The sequence below is a fragment of the Gasterosteus aculeatus genome, chromosome 9 (genome assembly GCF_964276395.1).
Source record: "Gasterosteus aculeatus chromosome 9, fGasAcu3.hap1.1, whole genome shotgun sequence".
Taxonomy (NCBI): domain Eukaryota; kingdom Metazoa; phylum Chordata; class Actinopteri; order Perciformes; family Gasterosteidae; genus Gasterosteus; species Gasterosteus aculeatus.
This window is the reverse complement of record NC_135696.1, coordinates 7529204-7547166: the sequence shown is the minus strand read 5'-3', so window position 1 is coordinate 7547166 and position 17963 is coordinate 7529204. Positions and strand designations below refer to the sequence as shown.

The 17963-nt window shown below is 45.6% G+C and overlaps 2 protein-coding genes across 11 annotated transcripts in view; both read right to left on the bottom strand.

Annotated features, from left to right (window-relative positions):
• Nucleotides 1-17963, bottom strand: part of LOC120825087 (coiled-coil and HOOK domain protein 88a) — a 37680-nt gene that overhangs the window by 9859 nt on the left and 9858 nt on the right. For 2 of the 10 annotated variants that reach the window (XM_078080345.1, XM_078080346.1), the window contains exons 18-22: nucleotides 17786-17929; nucleotides 17483-17692; nucleotides 16507-16599; nucleotides 15988-16156; nucleotides 15617-15905 (exon numbers count right to left, since the gene is read on the bottom strand). In XM_078080345.1, coding sequence (XP_077936471.1) covers nucleotides 15750-15905; nucleotides 15988-16156; nucleotides 16507-16599; nucleotides 17483-17692; nucleotides 17786-17929 — 772 coding nt within the window. In that variant the 3' untranslated portion in view covers nucleotides 15617-15749. Of the gene's footprint in view, nucleotides 1-12543; nucleotides 14218-14435; nucleotides 14502-14659; nucleotides 14909-15366; nucleotides 15445-15616; nucleotides 15906-15957; nucleotides 16157-16506; nucleotides 16600-17482; nucleotides 17693-17785; nucleotides 17930-17963 lie in introns of those variants that run through there. The other 8 variants (XM_078080341.1, XM_078080342.1, XR_013450654.1 and 5 more) reach the window with 7 other exon arrangements.
• LOC144383147 (centrosomal protein of 170 kDa-like) lies at nucleotides 4279-14014 on the bottom strand. Its single transcript, XM_078079992.1, is given in 15 exon segments — nucleotides 4279-5250; nucleotides 5395-5446; nucleotides 6314-6407; nucleotides 6770-6858; nucleotides 7111-7266; nucleotides 7353-7461; nucleotides 7674-7917; nucleotides 8383-9675; nucleotides 9678-9851; nucleotides 9963-10095; nucleotides 10175-10303; nucleotides 10432-10796; nucleotides 10921-11379; nucleotides 11515-11673; nucleotides 13129-14014. Coding segments are annotated over 15 exon segments (4596 nt in total). The 3' UTR covers nucleotides 4279-4996.

Genomic DNA, 17963 nt, shown 5'->3' with positions numbered 1-17963 from the left:
TGTGAAATAATGCCTACCAGCACAGTTTTCTTTTCCGTTTTGTTGTACAGCTTTTGGAGTTCTTATTAAATCTGGACGCTTTTCAAGCTGCGCTCCTTGCAGGAGAGTCCCTCTAGACTGATGATGTACAGAACAGTTCTCCCTCACGAGAGACCAATTTAAAATAGACTTTGTCTTTAACAAACACAATGCGAGGAACATTCGGATTAGGAAATTGGACCGAAGGTAAATCCTGTCCGGTGGTGAGAGGACATGGTTTGACGTCTAAGGTTTGATGACCTTGTTTCAACCTATTTTTAAACGCAGCCCCGGTGAGCCAATGAAGGATGCCTCAACGTAGGTGTTTCACCTTCACACCGAGCAGCTCGGCAGCAGGTTTCAGGGGGTGTGGTGTTTTTTAGGTACAAGTCGGGGTGATCTGTGCTGAGGGAAGGCTGACTTGGCGCAATGCAACGATAGACTTCTGGGACTAATGCCAAAGGGCGTGTGGACGGGGTGCAAACATGGATCCAGTAGTGAGAAATAGCCCCAATGGGTTGTGCAGTACAGAAAGCCACAGCAGTCAAAAGGCAGCATGACAAATGACTCAAGCAACATCAGTAAGGGTTAAGAATTCCACCAGAGATGACGACAAGAATAAAACATAAAATACATTTCTCTACAGACACTTGATGATTAAAAAAACTGTAAAACTCTAGAATAGGCTTTATGGAAATACAACTGGGTTGCCGCGACATTTTAAAATACTTTCCTAATGAATCAAAGTAACTTTTTCCATGCTCGATTATCAATGAATAATTACAGCATAAATTCAAAATTGACCTACAACATTAATTGAGTATATTATCTGAGGAAATTTCTTTATGACAACATGGTGCAAACTGTCTTCACCAAAAACTAATCGTTTAGATAGTTAAGACCTTTTCAAAAGGCCTAACTTTCCGACTTACTAACTAGATAACTAACATACTAACACACTATTACTGGACAGGAACCATAACTTCCATGGTTGAGATAATAGTGAAAGTGAGGAAATATACTTGAAAAGAAAACTATTCATGTTAACTGCCAAATCAATAAAAATGCATAAAAGCTTTAGGCAATTTTAGTCAGACGACCGTTTTGGTTCCCCTCAAAAAGTGATTCATCTTTGTTTTATACATTTATGATGGAACTTGTTTGCATTATTTGGCTAATCCCTCTCTTGCACCTTCTCCTCCATCGCACACAGACACACACTTTTACTGTGTCATTTTACTCAGAATTCAACCCTCAAGTGTCATTCGTGTGCACATAGTGTGCAGTTGTGCAAATCAGACAACTCTATCACAGACCACGGAGCAGCGGTAAATACTGCATATAAATCTCTGCTCTGAGGCTGTCACGTAAAATGCTTGTCACAATTTCCAAAAGCCCTGGGTGATATATTCATAGTGTGTATTCTGCCTGATTGTCCAAAACCCAACGGCCTCAACTTCAGTCTCTGTTAACAGAAATGTATCAATTTATTTTCTATATTGTCATTTAAATCGCTTATGATTGAGATTACTACATTACTGAGATAGTACGGTCGTGGTTGTGCGTCTCTTTGTGTAGGTGTGTACTGGGTGTGGGGCAGCAGTGGTAATCAATTGTCGTTGGAGGCATCAGAGCTCAATTGTACACTTCACCAGCACCAATTCTCCAGAGCTGCGGCTGTTGCACCTCAGGCCAACTATAATGAATGGCTTTCCAGGTAACTAATACCTGCAGGGATCACAAAATACCATTTCGCATGTTGGACAATTCGGTGTGAATAAATTCCTTGGAATACATTACGCACTTGAGATACCTCCAAAGAATAATTGTACCATGGTCCTCTTAATTTTTCTTTATATTTACATACACCTCACCCTTAAAAGGCGGTTTCACAGGTGAACAATTCATGGTAAGATGCTCGAGAGGTACGTGACAGACATCTCAACTGTTTGTCTTTGCGATGGGAAAAGACGAAGGCGTCGCAGGCCTGCTGGTTGGACGCCACTGTGCTGCTCTTCATTTGGGACACACAGGACGGGAGCCTTTGGGGAGCGTCCTCTTGCCCCCTCGACCTTGGATCATCTGACAGTTCCATTGATGACCTGCGTGCTGCTGTCTGCTGTGGTCCAGACAGTCTGATGCACAAACACACACACACACACACAAACACGCACAGAAAGGCTGTCACTCCCGTCTTTTTGCATTCCTTTGCTGAATCAGCCACTATTGGTTCTCCGCGTCGTCTGAAACAAAGTTGTTAGGGAGGGTGTGCGTGTGTCGGTCTGTGTGTGTGTGTGTGTGTGTGTGTGTGTGTGTGTATGCAGTTGTGCTTATAGATGCAGCCGAGGTGCAACAGGAGTCGCTGCACTGGACAACACAGGAAGAAAGCAGACAGGGAAGGAGAGCAATCGAATTGAGAAAAGTGTGAGGATGGTATTGGATTCACACACATACACACACACACACATGCACACACATGCACATAACTGTATGAAATCTAATCTCTTCCATTTGCACCTCACATACAGACTACTGATACTGGCAGAGACAGTATGCAGAAGCACTGTGGACTCACCTTAAGAAACCTTTACAAAGCTCAGGTCTCGAGACGCCGTCTCCTCTCTACAAAAGTGGCGCGCGCACACTGAAAAACACGCACAAACAAGGTGACCGAAGACCTTACAGAAAAGCACAATCTACCTAACGGGTACAAAAAGGTGCTTCCGCAAGAAAGATTAACTCGGCACGGATCTAATTCAGAACACAACTCCTCATGTGGCCACTGTATCAGGACATAAAGAGCTACATGTGTTTAAATGAATTATTCAGTCCTTATGCAGCATTTCAGAAAGTCACAACACTCAATGTTTTTTCAAGGAATAGTTACAGTACTTCTTTGCTTTTACCATGGAGAGTTAGATTAGCTGATTATCATGTTTACTTCATATCTGTCTGTACGAGTGTTTAACCAGCCAAATAATCATTTCAATTTATGAGCTGCTTTGTCTCCATTGGTACCAACCTCATTTATCAAAATGTTGAACTATACCTATCGTAGCTTTTCAAAAGTGAAGGTCAAATGGAAACTACTTAATTGTGGTTTTAATGTGCTGAAAACTGTTTTTTTCTTCATCCTGTTGTTCTCCTCCCCAATGCACACAGGTCACAAAGGTGCATCAATGAGGGGGTGCAGAATATGTAAATACCTCCAGTATCCTGCATGCACAAAGCACAGCACCATACATTTGATCCACACTGAGGCCGCATAGGTGGTAAATCATTGATGACAGTTCAAATTACATTGAAGAGTAAGTAGGGCACATGCTGTGCATCACCTTGCAAACGTTCATGCTCGTTTTACTTTTAAATTTCCCTCAATGAGCAAATAAACACAGAGCAGTCATTTCAAAGGGGTTAAGACCGACAGCTCAGGACCAAAAACGCTGCAGTAATGTGAATATTGTATTCATGTGCAATAAATGAAAGCAGTGTAGGTGCAGCAGTGTGATCTACAGGGAACCTGCTAAGTGGGAACAATTCAGCCAAACTGCTCCCTACGAGGAAGAACACCCCAAGAACACACTGATGTACACTAGCATTGCTATTCGCAAGGGAGAAAAAGCGTGACACAGCTTTAAGGATTAAGGAAGTAGAGCAGAAATCTGGAGACATACAATTAGTAGTGCAGTGGTTCGGGCAGCAGGGCCAATAAAGACTTAATTTGTTGTACGTACAGCACCTCTGCGAAGAGTGAGGAAGAGACGAAAGAGGGGAGTTGTCTTGTGGATGAAGGCTGTGGGAGGTTGTAGCCGTATGTAATCACGGCCACGAGGAGATTCTGGGGTGATGAAGATGAATAGAAACTTAAATGAAGCAATCACCTCATCGAGACAAATCAAGTTTGACCTCGTTTCAGAGAACATATCCTCTTACTTCATTTCAAACTTTTTTGTCTCCAATGTTAAATCAAAAATCATGGGTGGAGGAAGGGGTGCAACTTGTTTAGTGTGTTTACACCACAATGCCAGTTGCCCAAAGTTATCTTTGTCAATTTGGAGGCATTGACAAGCTGTAAATGCTAGAGTTTAGTTGTGTGTTGCACACCCGGCAGACAGCGAGCACCGTAAAGCTTTCAGCTTGTTGGAATAGCGGAAAGTGGAAAACAATGAAAATACTTAAGTACCTTAAAGCTAAGCTCACAACTTGAATGTCCTTGGTTACTTAGTTATAATGTGAATATAAAACAAAAAAGAAAATAGATCATGATTATCATGCATTTTATTGGAAATGAGACAAACAATACACAGGTATTGCAAGATCAACACATCATTACAAAGAAAACCCAAAACTTCATAGAAAACATCCAAACAAAAATGCTCCAAATGCTCAAACAGAATTGAAGACAAAGTACAGTAGTTGCTGAGCACAAAATGCAATTGTCTATCTGTATTCAAGTCATTTGGGCTAAAAGTTTTGATCAGGTTACATTCATATGTAAACATTGGTATGAGGCAAGACACCGGAACACCTACAGTCATTACACCATCCGTCCGCTCGTTGTATCCTTAACTGGACCATGTAGCTGCGGGACCGGGAGGTGAGATCCCGTCTATGCTGGTTCACACGCAACGTTTTCTTTGTGATCAGAAAGTAATTTGACAAACTGTCTACAGGCATCTGTCCTTCGCCTGCTCTGCTTCTAGTATATTATGACACCGCTTCTTCTTAGTGCTGCAGTGTTTTCATTTGTATATCTGACAAGAGCTGCTATTTGGTAACGTTGGACAATGTTTAACAAAGTCCTATCAAGAGACAATTTGAAGGACAGTCAGGCAGTCAGGCTCTTCCACCGAATAGGCATCATACTCCTTCCTCTCTCCTTCGTAGTCCAAAACTTAATACTTCAAAATTGTCTCACCTTGCATCTTGGGATACAATCAACAGAAAGGATGCCACTTGAACCACATCATTAAGAGTATCAGTTGTAGGATTTAGGGCTCTGTTGGGGGCCGGGGCCTCGCTCTGCCACCTCTGATTGGTCCAAAGGTCGGGAGAATTCGGCGGCCCGTCCTTCAAGCCTGGAGGCTGTGCTGGACGCTCCAGCTCCAGGGAGCAGCAGCGACGCCCCCTGCTGGTTCCCGGGGCCGATCTTCTGCTCGGTCAGCGGGCTGGTCAGGCCCAGATTGGACAGGGCGTCCAGGTTGCCATCAGGGTCCACCATCATATCAATTACTGTCAGATCAGTGCAGAACAAACATTTGAAATGAGTACTATTGGATTTAACAGAGCTGCGAACCGTTCAGAATACAAACATTGATGTATAATTGGATTTCTAATAGTATTCTAAAAAACTAAAGAAAAGCATCACGCTCATACCGAGCAGCTGTCTCTCCACTCTCCTCAGGTCCTGAAGAATGGTTGAAATCTCCTGTAACATAAATTAAACATTTAGATTGGTTAATGTGATTAAGTAAGGGAGTGTTCAGACACCAACTAAATCAACTCCCTTCATATATTCGTTGCAGGAATAAGTCAGGAGTGATGCCACGTGAGCTCAGTAATGCTTTATGAGCCCTGCAAGTTTTGTTCATGTTTTTTTGTCCACCAAAACAAAAATATTTGATTTTGCTCTCCGAAAAGTGAATAACAAGGTAGATGGTATGTGCTCGACTGAAGTGTCTTTGATTAACATCCGTCTGTGGGATAAAATCAAAGTGTCAGCACTCACTACGATTGCTCCTGTAAGTAATGGTTTTCGAACTGTGTGACATTAAACGCATTACTGATCCAAAAATCATTTGTAGGCAAAATAAGTCATCACTGTAGCTATATAAAAGTGCCTTTTTTAGTTTGGCAAAGTAGTTTTGCCAAACTAATGCCAAAAAGGACAGTATGCTGATTAGACTTTCCTGGCTTATTTTGTTTGAAAGTTAACAGTCAATATTATGTACCATCGTTGATCTTGTTTTATTACCAGCCATATACCACATGATCACTGAATCTGCACGTAAGAGAAGCCTTGTGTTTTTATTTGTTATTATTATTATAACATTATCACCATAGTGCTAACATTAGCCAATTGGTTAAGAAACTCAAAGTTCCTAAATATTAGTGACATTTTGACTTTACGGCCGTTCAGGAAAGGTCTAACAATCACTGCAGTTATATATAAATAAATGTCTGACTTAAATGTGATGTCCATCCATCTGTCAGCCTTGACGAAAGCGGGATGCTGCAAGCACGGCTAACAGATATTATTGTGTAGTCTTTTTTTGTTTGTTTGTGTGGTCAGCACCTTGTTGGAGCTCCTGAGGAGTAAGGAGTCACGCTCAGCCTGTAGTTTGTTCTCAATCTCTTCCCATTTTCGTTCTTTATCCTTGAAGAGGATCCTGGAGGCAAGCCAGTACGAAAATAGTTAAAAGTAAAAAAAAAACCCGACATGCATGATATTAATACTTTTTGATACAAGCATTTGGCTGTTGGAGCGATCATATTCTATATATTGAATGAAAAAATAGCCTTTTTGCCGTCTGCAATAATTAGTAGAGCATGAAGCCGGTTGTTTGTGTAAACCTTTGTGATGTGCCACTCAAATTGTGTTGCTTGCCCTATTTCCCACATCAAACACATCTTAACAACAGCAACTCTTTTCTGCATCATTCCACGAATCCAATTAACGTGCATTTCATTCTCACCATGGCGGCACATTCCTGTTGAGTAACGTAATCATCAGATGTAACATGACACTCACCTGATTTTGCAAGTTGTTTTGTCGACAGACTGACGTATCCTCGTTGAGAGCTGAGTAACAGATGCTAGAAGTAAACTGTCCAACACCGCCTGATTTAAACAAACACATCTTTAGCACAATTACGAATATAAATAGTGCATTTACAATCATATTCCGTCTCATCTATGATTATAAATGCCGTTTATCATTTTTAGGGGGTGCTCCAACTGTAAACTGCTCTGGAGGTGGGAAACACAGTTTGTGCTTCTGCTCTCTCATACTTATCAAATACAAGAGTGGAATATAGCATAGTGAGCGCCTGTATGGTTTGAGTATTGCTGGATATTGAAACATGGACTTACATCATCTCTGTTCCATGTCTGCCGGCGGATGGAGCGGGAGCCGGAGCCTCGGGGGGGGCGGAGCTCCACAGAACGCCCGTTGGTTCCCACAATGCCGCTGGGCTCTGCAGGCGGACCACTTGGGTCCAAGCTGTCCTCAAAGACATGCTCCTCATTCTGAGTAGAAGAAAATAAATGAAAATCTTGAAATCAGTTGTCTAATCGATCGGATGGAAGTATTCATCTAGTCGGGGGTTGACTACCGGAGCTCCAGGGTCAGTGGCTGCAGGGCTGACTGAGTCGATGTCTCCGGCCACATCGTGGATTTCTCTGGCAAGCATGGCCAGGTCTTTGGCGAGGTCTTGGCTAATCCTGATGTAGCAAAACAAAAGTATGAAATCACTATCTAATATATGATAAACAAAACTTTTCAACCCATCAAAAACACGGAACCACCACCGAAAACCACAGCAAAGAAGTGGAAAACAATAACAGCTATATATCTCCATGTAGGAGAAGGGTGTTTGAACGCTGTATTCATGACTCATCGGTGTTCTCTAACTGAGTAACTTTCACCCACGTACCTGGCTATTTCCTCGCTGTGTGCTGTCCAGTCTCTCATATACTCGTCTTGTTCCTTGGAGTTCTGCCTCAGGGCGGTCAGGCCTGTAGGATTAGGACTTGCTGGGGCCGAACCTCCTAGCTGGGCTACCCGGGTGGAGGGGAACGGACGTGCGTGGCTCTGCTTGGACATGTGACGGTTTGAGCCGTACTCATCCTCCGAGGTGGAGGCATACTCTATGGGTACGCGGCGCCACCGAGTGCCAGCTAAAGATGTTAGATAGTTGAAGTTATGGTTAGACGATGCTTTGAATGTGACGCAAGCACAACATCCAAGTTGACCCGGCAAAAGGGATAGAAATCAGTTGCCATTTTACTAACATTTACTGGCAGACCCAGGGCAAATATTATCACTCATTTGGAGCCATCTTTCTGGCAGTCCAATATCCACGTTCCTTCTGCTCTGGTCTGGTTCCACTAAGTCCTGAGGTAAACGTCTAGCTCTGTAACTTCTAACACCTGGTCACTACCTTTGTCTGTTGGCTGTTTAGATCTGTGCAAAAGCCCAAACCAAAACAAAAAGCTAAAAGACGCTTAAAACTGAGGGTGATCATTTCCTATAGATCTGTCACTGCAACCGAATCCTTTCAGAAAAGAAATAACAGAAATGCATGAAAGAAAATACTATTTCTATTTCCAGGACCTGAAAGGAAATGGTGTGTCACTACTTACACGCAGGAGGGACATGTCCGTAGGAGGAGGGCCCTTTATTCTTGTCGGGCAGCTTGGAGACGCTGTTAGCCCTCGCTCTAGGTCCAGACCCTGAGGTCACAATGGATCCCCTCAGTCCTTGTCGGATGGCATAATCACCTGCAACACTCCGGGACCCTAGACCCCTACTCCTCGTCACAGTGGCCTCTGAGTCACTCTGGGCTGACGGGGAGCCCACCCTCGGCCTCCTCGGCTGCGCCAGAGCCTCTATCCTGGCCATCCCCCTTCTCGCCATGCCTATCCTGGATGTGGAGCTAGCGGTGGAGGCCTCCGAGGCTACCGACATCCGGTCAAGCTCAGCCGGTTCAGTGTCTGAGGGGTCCCCCAGCCGGGCTCGTCTCAGCAGGGACGCCCTGGTAGGCCTGGGCTTGGGAGCATTAGCGGTTTTACTGGCTGCAGTAGAGGTTTGGGCCTGAGCGATTTTGGCCCGACTAGACTTGGTGCTGGCCCCGATTGTCGTGCTCCCAGTCTGGGCTCTAACGTTTGCGCTTCTGGACTCCTGCGTGGAGGTGTGCTGGGAGTCGGACAGGAGGGAGTTGGAGTTGACGTCATCGTCGGTGAGGTCCAGGGAAGTCCAGGGGCGAGTGGGCTGCGCAGGACCAGATGCTCTGTTCTTGACCCTCCTGTCGTGGGTGTCTCTGTTCCAGGCGGGGCTTTTCCCCGACGAACACACTATCGTTCTCTCCTTCTGCGGCCCTGCAAGAGTCCGACGTTTCTGGATGACTTTTCTCGCTCCGTCGGCCTGACTTACTGTGCTGGTTGTGTCCACGTCGGACTCTGGTGACATAGAGCCTTCGATGGACTGACTTGGTGGATCACCTTGGTCTGACACCGTCGTCTCTAAAAAGGCGGCCACAGCTTCAGAGTCTTTCTGCAGTGTGGAACAGTCATGGCCGGTCTCCCTACTCGGACCTACTCTGCAGCCCGCGAGTCCATCGATATGAGGTCGAAGCTCAATGGGCACGTTTGAGCTCGGTTTGTCAACAGTGAAACTCTCTTGCCTGAACAATGGTTTCCCACTGCATTCCCTGGCCTTCTCCTCTTCCTTTTTCCTCCTTTGCACCTCCTCCATCCGTTTCTCCCCGCTGGTCAGTGGACGAGGGGGGAGCTTGGCCAACGCACCTGACTGCGCCGACCGCCCGCCGATGCTGTCCTGCGACTTGGCGGGTGAGGAGCGACTGGGGCTTCCGCCGTGACTGCCCACCCCTCCACTGCCGTGACTGCGGCGAGTCTTTCCCCTGGCCATCTTCTCTCCTTCTCTTGTAGCTCTGTGTCCTGTTTCTCCCCCATTTCTGTAAGGAGGCCCGCGCCCGGGGTCCTCCTTCCCAGGCCGAGCTCCTCACCAGGGAGCTGGGGCAGGGTTCTCCTCTTACGCTCGGTGTATCCAGATGAGGCAAAGGAGGCTGAGTGGCTTGACTCACTTATTTCAGCTGAAGGCAGAGAAAAAGTGGAGGCTTGAAAAATGTGTACAAGCCACAATATGTAAGCATCATATGAGCTGACCGATCTACATGTTTGCGTCTTCAAAGTTCTGATTTTACCTCTGTCTTCTGTGACCATGATGTGACTGTCCCCTCCTGATCCCTCGGGGTCTGTCCGAATGTGACTTGCTGCCAGAGTGGCCCACTGCGAGACCCAGCGAGGACCACCCACCATCAGCTGCTCAGATAGCACCTGCACAAAGAGAAGATATGTGTTGGTAAATAATAGTCTTTAGACACCTGTCAAGCTTAAATGCTTTCGGGTCTTGCACCTCTGTCTCCATGCGTGCAGGCTTTCCTCTGCCTCCCATCCCAGACTTCTGGGATGGGAGACTCTCTCTTTGTTCAGCAACCGCCAACCGGGACGCGCACACAGTCTCCTGCTCATTCACGCCAAACACCTGCAACGTACACACATGCGGAGGTGAACAAGCATGTGGATGTGGATGAAAATGATCACTTTACGATATAATTAGAGGACAACTTGCAATAGAAAAATTGACTCTGTGCTGCATTTTTTCTTTCCCACCTTGTCAATCATTTTCCTTGCCTCTTTCTCCTCCTGATCTCCGTTCTCCACCTCAATGGTGTAGGTCCCCCTGTCGCTATAATCATCCCCGTGGTGATAGCACTCATCCCGGCCACTCGGTTGGTGCTCTCCACGTCGCCTCTCCGCGAAGCCACTCGCCCCGTTGGGAGTCGATGTTTTGCGACGACGGGCGGGACTGTCCTCCTCCGCGAAGAGCCCCTCTAGCACGTTGGCGCGACCCTCTCTGAACTTCATCCCCGCACCGCCCCACAGACCCCAGGAGCGCTGCTCCATCGCCGCAGCCCTGCGCTGCTCTCCGAGCGCGTTCTCCGAGTCACTCTGAGTACCGTCCTCGTGCTTACTGCCTGGCATCGGAGAGGAGGAGCAAAGAGGGTTAAAGAGAAGCTTTGGCTGATAATTAAAGAGATATAAACGAGCAGGAAACACAAACATGACTTGTGTTAAATGCCGACGGCTGCACATACACACCTTTAAGACTCTTCAGTTGCACAGGCACATCGCTCTTCACACTCTCCCCGTCATCCTCCGCCACCGCGTCTTTCAGAGCCAATGGCAGCTCGTTCTGGGCCAGCCAGTCGGCCACTTTAACCTCGGCAGCCACCATGGCCGTCTGAAGTGGACTCAGCTCCTCCCCGACAGCCCTTTTAGCACGAGGCTTGGTCTCCGGTCCCACCTTTGCCACTCGATCTTTGACGGTCACTCTACCTGATGCGCCGGGGTCAAACTCAATGGTGTAGGAGGCGTGGCCTTGGATGGGCTCCGCAGCAGCAGCAGAGGCGGAACCGGCCTCCGGTTCTCGTGACGGGGATGCTCCGCTATCTTTGGCGGCTGAGAGGGCGTAATTGGTCGGGATCTCAAAGTAGCTGGGCTCCTGATTGGAGGCCGCTTGGGGGGCAGACTTTGGGACCGCTGCACCTTTCTTGATATCTACCGGAATTAAAGCAAACATGTACCAAGTCTAGAGGAAGTAGCAATATAATCATCAGGACTGAACATATTTTAAGTTGTGTAAAATGGGAGATAATTCACAATCCCAATTGTTTTTTGCCGCATTTCTAATACCTGCTTCAGCTTTCTCTCTCTTTCGATCTGAGCTTTTCTCCTCCGCCCCCCCCGGTGGCTGGTTGTGAGGGTCTCCATCTCCCCACCAGGCAGGCTGACCATAGAGGGGCGTGATTCTGTGCAACACTGCTACGTCTCCTGGCAAAAAACACCCCGTCCCTTAGTCTTACATTGTGATGGCACGGCTGCATTTACCACAGCTAAAACCGTTCTAGCATTTATAAGGTAGAAAGGAAAACAATTACTTATGGTTTAGAAACACACATTTTAGTGATTATTGATATTTCAAAAGCCTTTAGGATCACAAGTTTTCCTGAAGACCAGAAGACCTCAATATTTTGTCCACAGGCAGAAAGCTTGCCAGAGTTCTTTTAAAACCCCTTTGTCAGCCATGACTCCATCTTCAGGCAATAGAAGCTGTGTAGGACTTGATCTTCGGGTTATCTCTCTTTCAATGAAGCGTGAATATTAATCTAATTGCCTGACAAGGAGCAATGCCAATTATACCTTAGAATGTGTCGTGGGGGTCTACTTGGTGGAAAATGGTCTCAGAACTGGAAGGTGAGACAAAATGATTCTGCTTGATTCAAGGACAGGGCACGTAAACTATAACATGAACAAACCTCGATGGAACAGCGCCCTTATAAAGACAGCTTAGACCTTTTGTGATTGAATTGGTGTCTTGATTTTTAAAAAGGAAACTGCTGACATAGATCCTCCACCCACAAAGGCAAGACGGAAAGTTGTGGAAGCTTAAGATTGGTTTGTTGTTGGAACAATGCGGAACTTTGCGGTGGTATAGTGTAGCTTAATATCTCAATGGAATAAATGGCTGTCCCAGAAATAAGTGTTTCTGGGGCAGGAAAAGGACCTGAAGTGCAATGTTGAAAACGTTTACAAAACAATATCATCATGCTGTGGATATTCGGATAGTTCAGTAATAGTTTATGATTTAATTTTGCAGCCACGTGGTACTGTTCATAAACTTCTACTAATATTTTTTAGACATTGTTAATTTTCAGAAGTACATATTATGCATAGAGGGTTTCTTTATTTAAGGTAAAATAGCATTCAGGTACACATCCTAATTTACAAGATTTACAGTTTCACAGATATGAATGTCACATTTACTCAATGCTCACATTTAAATCTTACAGACACAGAAATCAACACGTAATAACTTAGAAAAATCAGACATAACAGATAAATATAAAAAGCAGAAATTAGTCAAATTTTGGCAAACACAAATGTTACATCACATGATTTTCATTGTGGTAAAGTAAACAGGTTCATGTCCTAACAATTTAATTTAAAATGGGCAAAAGAAGGGCATTGATCCATACTTTATTAAGTTGTATGAAACCGAATTGTCCAAATGGAAAGATAATACTGTGAACTATTACTCAGGTATACAACGAATGATACAACATCTGTGTGGGAAAGAATATCCTAAAAATACCCTTTGGGCATATGTTGTGCTCAGGCATTCATACATACTACATTACAGCGACTCTTAATTGTGTGCTTCTGTTGACGTGATGAAAAGTGGCCTTGCAGATACCACATGTATTCAACTACACAATATTCAATTATGTGACGGCTGCTTTCATGCACTCGTGAGGGGCTTGTCATGCTCCTCCTGCGCAGGTGCGTGTTCTGCATTTTGACTCTGCTCATCAACCACGCCGAGCAACGTTTGTGGTTCGTTAGGAGACGACTCCTGGCTCTCCAGGGGACCATTTTGGACCAGAGATGGATTCGGACAGGGAGATATCTGGTTGTTTTCAAGGGTCTCCAAACCGGTCATGGTCGTGACCACAGATTCACTGAAAATGGTGTTGGAGAAGACCGATTGGAAAGTGAAAGAAGAGCCAAGAAGGGACTCCTTCCCGGGAGATTTGGGGTTGTCTGTGGGAACAACTGTTGGGTCTCTGGGAGGTTTGACAGGAGGCATTGGGTCAGGCTCACTGTTATTCGCCTCAGGTTCAGGTTGACTCGGGGCTTCCACCCGTTTACTGCCGTTATCTGACACCTGAATGGAGAGCGGGTCAGTCTTGACGGTCACCCTGCAGTCACTATTTACACTGCAGCGTCGGGACGATCCTTCCGCGGTGGAAATGACACCGCTGGCTCGGGGGAGACTTTTCGGCAACCTTGACCCCTTCCCTCGCCACTCTTTCCCGAGAGGGGTGGAGAAGCAGTTGAGGCAGCCAGACATTGAGGAAGATTTGCCCTGAACATACAGCACTGTGATAGGTGAACAAGCTAAGGCCCGGGTTGTTTCAGCTTTGTTAGAGGACGATTTTGAATTCATCCCATTGAGCCCTGGGTTTGTTTTGACGGCGCCAGCTGAATCTGAGGACCGACGTGTCACTTTCCCTCTTGACCCCCTTCGGATGCTCTTTGTACCCTTTGTGAGCCAGAAGTCCTCAGAAATCACAGGATTTTTCTGTTTTGGTAAGGACTGGATAACTGAACGTGGGCTGTTGGTGAAGGGCATGGTAGCAGTTTCCTCTTCCTTGTGCTGCTTCCGTGTGTGTTGGGGGGTGGAGGTGTCGCTGGGGGACTGGAAGGAGGAGGAGGAGCAACGTGACGGGGGCTGCTGGACAGGGCTGCTGCCATTCGACCACGGCTCATTCTCCAGGCTCACGTTGAACTCACCACTGCTCTCGCTCTGGGCTCGACTCTCCACGCCATTCATCCCTGGAAAATGAAAATGTGTCAGTAGTCTGAACATATTCGTAATGACCAACAGGGGGCAGCAGAGGAAAGTCTTTCTAAAACAGTTGTTGGCCTCTGTCCGGAGATTAATATGAAAACAAGGTCATGATTGCAATTTGATGGATTTCCTCTAATTCCCGAGCTGGTAATACATCTGTATGCTTGATGAATCCTCTCAACGTGTATCCACGGGGCTTTACCGTGATTTTGCAGCTCGCCGTTGTCCTCAGATCCAGATGGCACAGCGCCATCATTTGCATCCTTGTCTGTGGGGCATTAAATGAGAAATCAGTGAATGTTAATAAGCAAATGACACTTTTTCACCACTTTATTTTCATGTTGGAAAACGAAAAAGCCCAAAAGAGCGCTATCTTTTCTATCATCTAAATAATGACGATGACATCATCATAACGGTGGCCTCTACCTGTCACCCAAAGGTCAGAAACATCTGGAACCCTGTCGGTGGTGTCAGTGGAAGTGATGGTGATGTGGCCGGATGGTAGAGTGGTAGGAACATTAAGGTGGAGGATGGATAAGATGGATGTGGTAAGAGATGAGGACAATGCGTTCTTCCTGTCCTCCTCAACAGCCCCTGACCCTTCCAACCGCGCTGGGCCGTCTGCCCAACGCTCCTCCTTGAACACGGCCGAAGGGTACGCCAGGCTGCTCAGGGCTGCGTTGTTGTACCAAGGAGTGGAAGAAGTGGGTGACGGAGGGAGAGGGATGGACAGGTGAACTGGTCAGGGAGGTAGGGGTGTGTTGCTTGAAGCGTGGTGTTGTACTGTTAGTGAAGCTAGGTCATGGTAGGACAGAGCTCATGCAACACCAGCGTCCTCCTGCAATGCACCATTTCTTTGACTTCTGATAAATGACCTTAGATTATCTTCAAATATCAACAAATGAGGATGAAATGAATGGACATATTGCTCCATATGACAGCAGATGTTACACCTGTTAGGATGGATAATTACTGACAATGATGAATCCTACTCACTCCAAGGTTACTTTGGTGTTATGTTATGTAATAGTGGAAATTATAAAGCATAAATATACTTAGCATTATCACATTAGCAGTTAAATAAACGGCTACAGTCAAGATGAGGGTAGACACCGGACCACAGTCTTTCTTACACATAGAACGCTGGAAGAGGGACTTGACTTTTTTTCTGTCCTTCAGCCTGTTCCTCATACGGGGAAACATTTTGGTGGCTATTTAACAGCAAAGTGCAGCCACATGGGAGGTAGACAAAGGGATGGATGCAAGCAGAGAGAGGGAGAGAAGATAAGTAGGCAAGGGGGAAGACAGAAGGCAGGAGTGAAGAAACACATTAGGATCCAAGAAAGACATGGGAAGACATAGAGGACTCTTCACACCCACATATGCTTTTTAAACACAGCATAGCTGTATTATTTCAATATTTATTGCACAGTTTTACATTCAAAAACATTCATTTGAGTTCTGGGCAGGTGAAGGGGGATATTCTATCAAAACTCTCTGTTCTTCAAATGGAACTTTATGTGTTGATGTAACTGCTGTGGCTGTCGTCGCTCTTTCCTCTGGCTGTGGACGTGATTCTACATGAAGACACTCCTGAATGCCCACTGGGCCCTGCCTCTGACGCTGGTCTTACTTCCTGATCCTGGCTGAAGGAAGTGAACTGTGTCCGATCCTGCCAAGTCAATGGGAGAGGATCTGGTGAATTCAAGAAGGGTCCTACTCACTGCTGTTACGTTGGGGTGAGACGGCATCACCTGCTGAGGTGGCGCCCGAGGCCCAGAGGCGTCAGCGCCGATGGAGGAGTTGGAGAGGTGCAGCTCAGCGACGCCTGAGTGCGTGGGGGTCGGTGGGCGGTCGGGTCCATGCTCATGGCTATTCGACTTAATCAACTTCTTCATTTTTAAAGCAAACCAGTTTCCACGTCTGTAGAAGGGCAGATTCAAAAGAAGCCATCACTCAACCACCAATCGAGCAAAGGTGAAGCAATTATCACGAGGAAAAACATGTCTGACTGAACAGAGGTACAATAGACTATGAAGCTCAATGTATTACTGACTGCAACATCTCTTGATCGATTAAATAACTATGTCTATGAACTGTTATAAATGTGAGCCGAAAATGACATAACTAAACTTGTGACGGTTAGTTAAATGTCTCATAGTGATGAAAATGTATAACGGGCTGAATGTGAAAACAGAAATGTGGCTTGTCACAATCATTTCATTATAAAAATGATTAAAAAAGAATCGTTGTTACTATTTCATGCATCTTACCGACGTGGAGGCGATGGCTCATAAAACTTGTACTTTTCCATTATCTTTTCTTCCAGCCTCTCATTCTGTCTCCTCAAATCATTAAGGTTGTCACTGAATAGGACGATGGGCAGATAGAAAGATTTGCAGTTTATAATTCTGTGCCAGCTGTTGATTAGTGTGATCAAACAATTTAATATGTTAGATAATTTAAAAATAACTGTAACACGCTGTAGATCAGGGGTGCTCAATACGTCGATCGCGATCTACCAGTCGATCTCCAAGGTACTATTGGTAGATCGCATGACAAGGTGAGGTGACATTGTCATTATCTGACGCTATACAAATAAAGTTAAGTTGTTTTGAATAAAAAAACTAGACGTCAGCCTATCAGCCATCCCGTCACTTGATTGATACACAGGACAACCAGTCAGATTCACTGTGCGTGTTCAAACAACGCCCCTGAGCGCTGCAAAGCTAACAACCTAGTCGTTAGTTACATCCTAATTTTTCGCTCGTTTTTTTCCTCTTAAACGTAAGATAGGGTATAAAAATGAGTGGGGGAGCTGGACCAAGTAAAAAGAAAAAAACCTATCACTTTCATACGGAATGGGAGGAGGACTTTTTTTTCACGATGACATTTTCAAAGTGCTTTTTTCTCGTCTGCCAGTCGCAATACCAAAGAAGGGAAATGTGGAGCGGCATTTTCATGGAAAATAGCTCAGGTGATGGCAAAAAATGTACATAATTATGTTGTTCAGTCTGTTCAGTTCTGAATTATGTTGTGTTGTGCAACATATGTGGTTATACATCAACATAAGTTGTAAGAATCCTCAATATATTTCTCAATAAATATAATGGGTAGATCATTTTGACTTGGTCATTTCAAAAGTAGCTCCCATGCTGAAAAAGTGTGAGCACCCCTGCTGTAGATGAACACATAAGGCGCTCCTTAATACGACATTATTTTGTCATGGTCTTGTCCCTTTTTGCTTACATATACTGTCGCTCTTCAACGTGAAACAGATCCTTGCTCTCCATAGTCTGCTCCAGCAGGGTTCGGTTCTGTAGCAAGGGGGTCTCGATCTGGCCGAGCAGGAGGCAACTCTTTTCCTCCAGGTTGCCCTTCAGCTGGCTCTTCAGCTCTTTATGATCGGCCGTCAGTGACTCCTTGTCGTTAACAAGCTGACGGTACGTGAGGTTCAGCCTTAAAAAAAGAGATGTACGTGATACCATCTAGCTCGTTCTTCCCTGTGAGCGTGCATTGGAGGGCACTGAACATGTAATGCCTTCTCCTCACCGGTCCTTCTCATCGCGGAGCCTGCAGCACTCAGCAGCGGTGGTCCTATTCTGCTCTTTCTCCAAAGCCATCCTCATCTGCTCCTCCTTCAGATCTTTCTCCAGATCTTCTAGATTGGTCCGTTGCTGCAACAGGCTATTGTAGCTACGGAACACCGCCAATGAACACATGCACAATG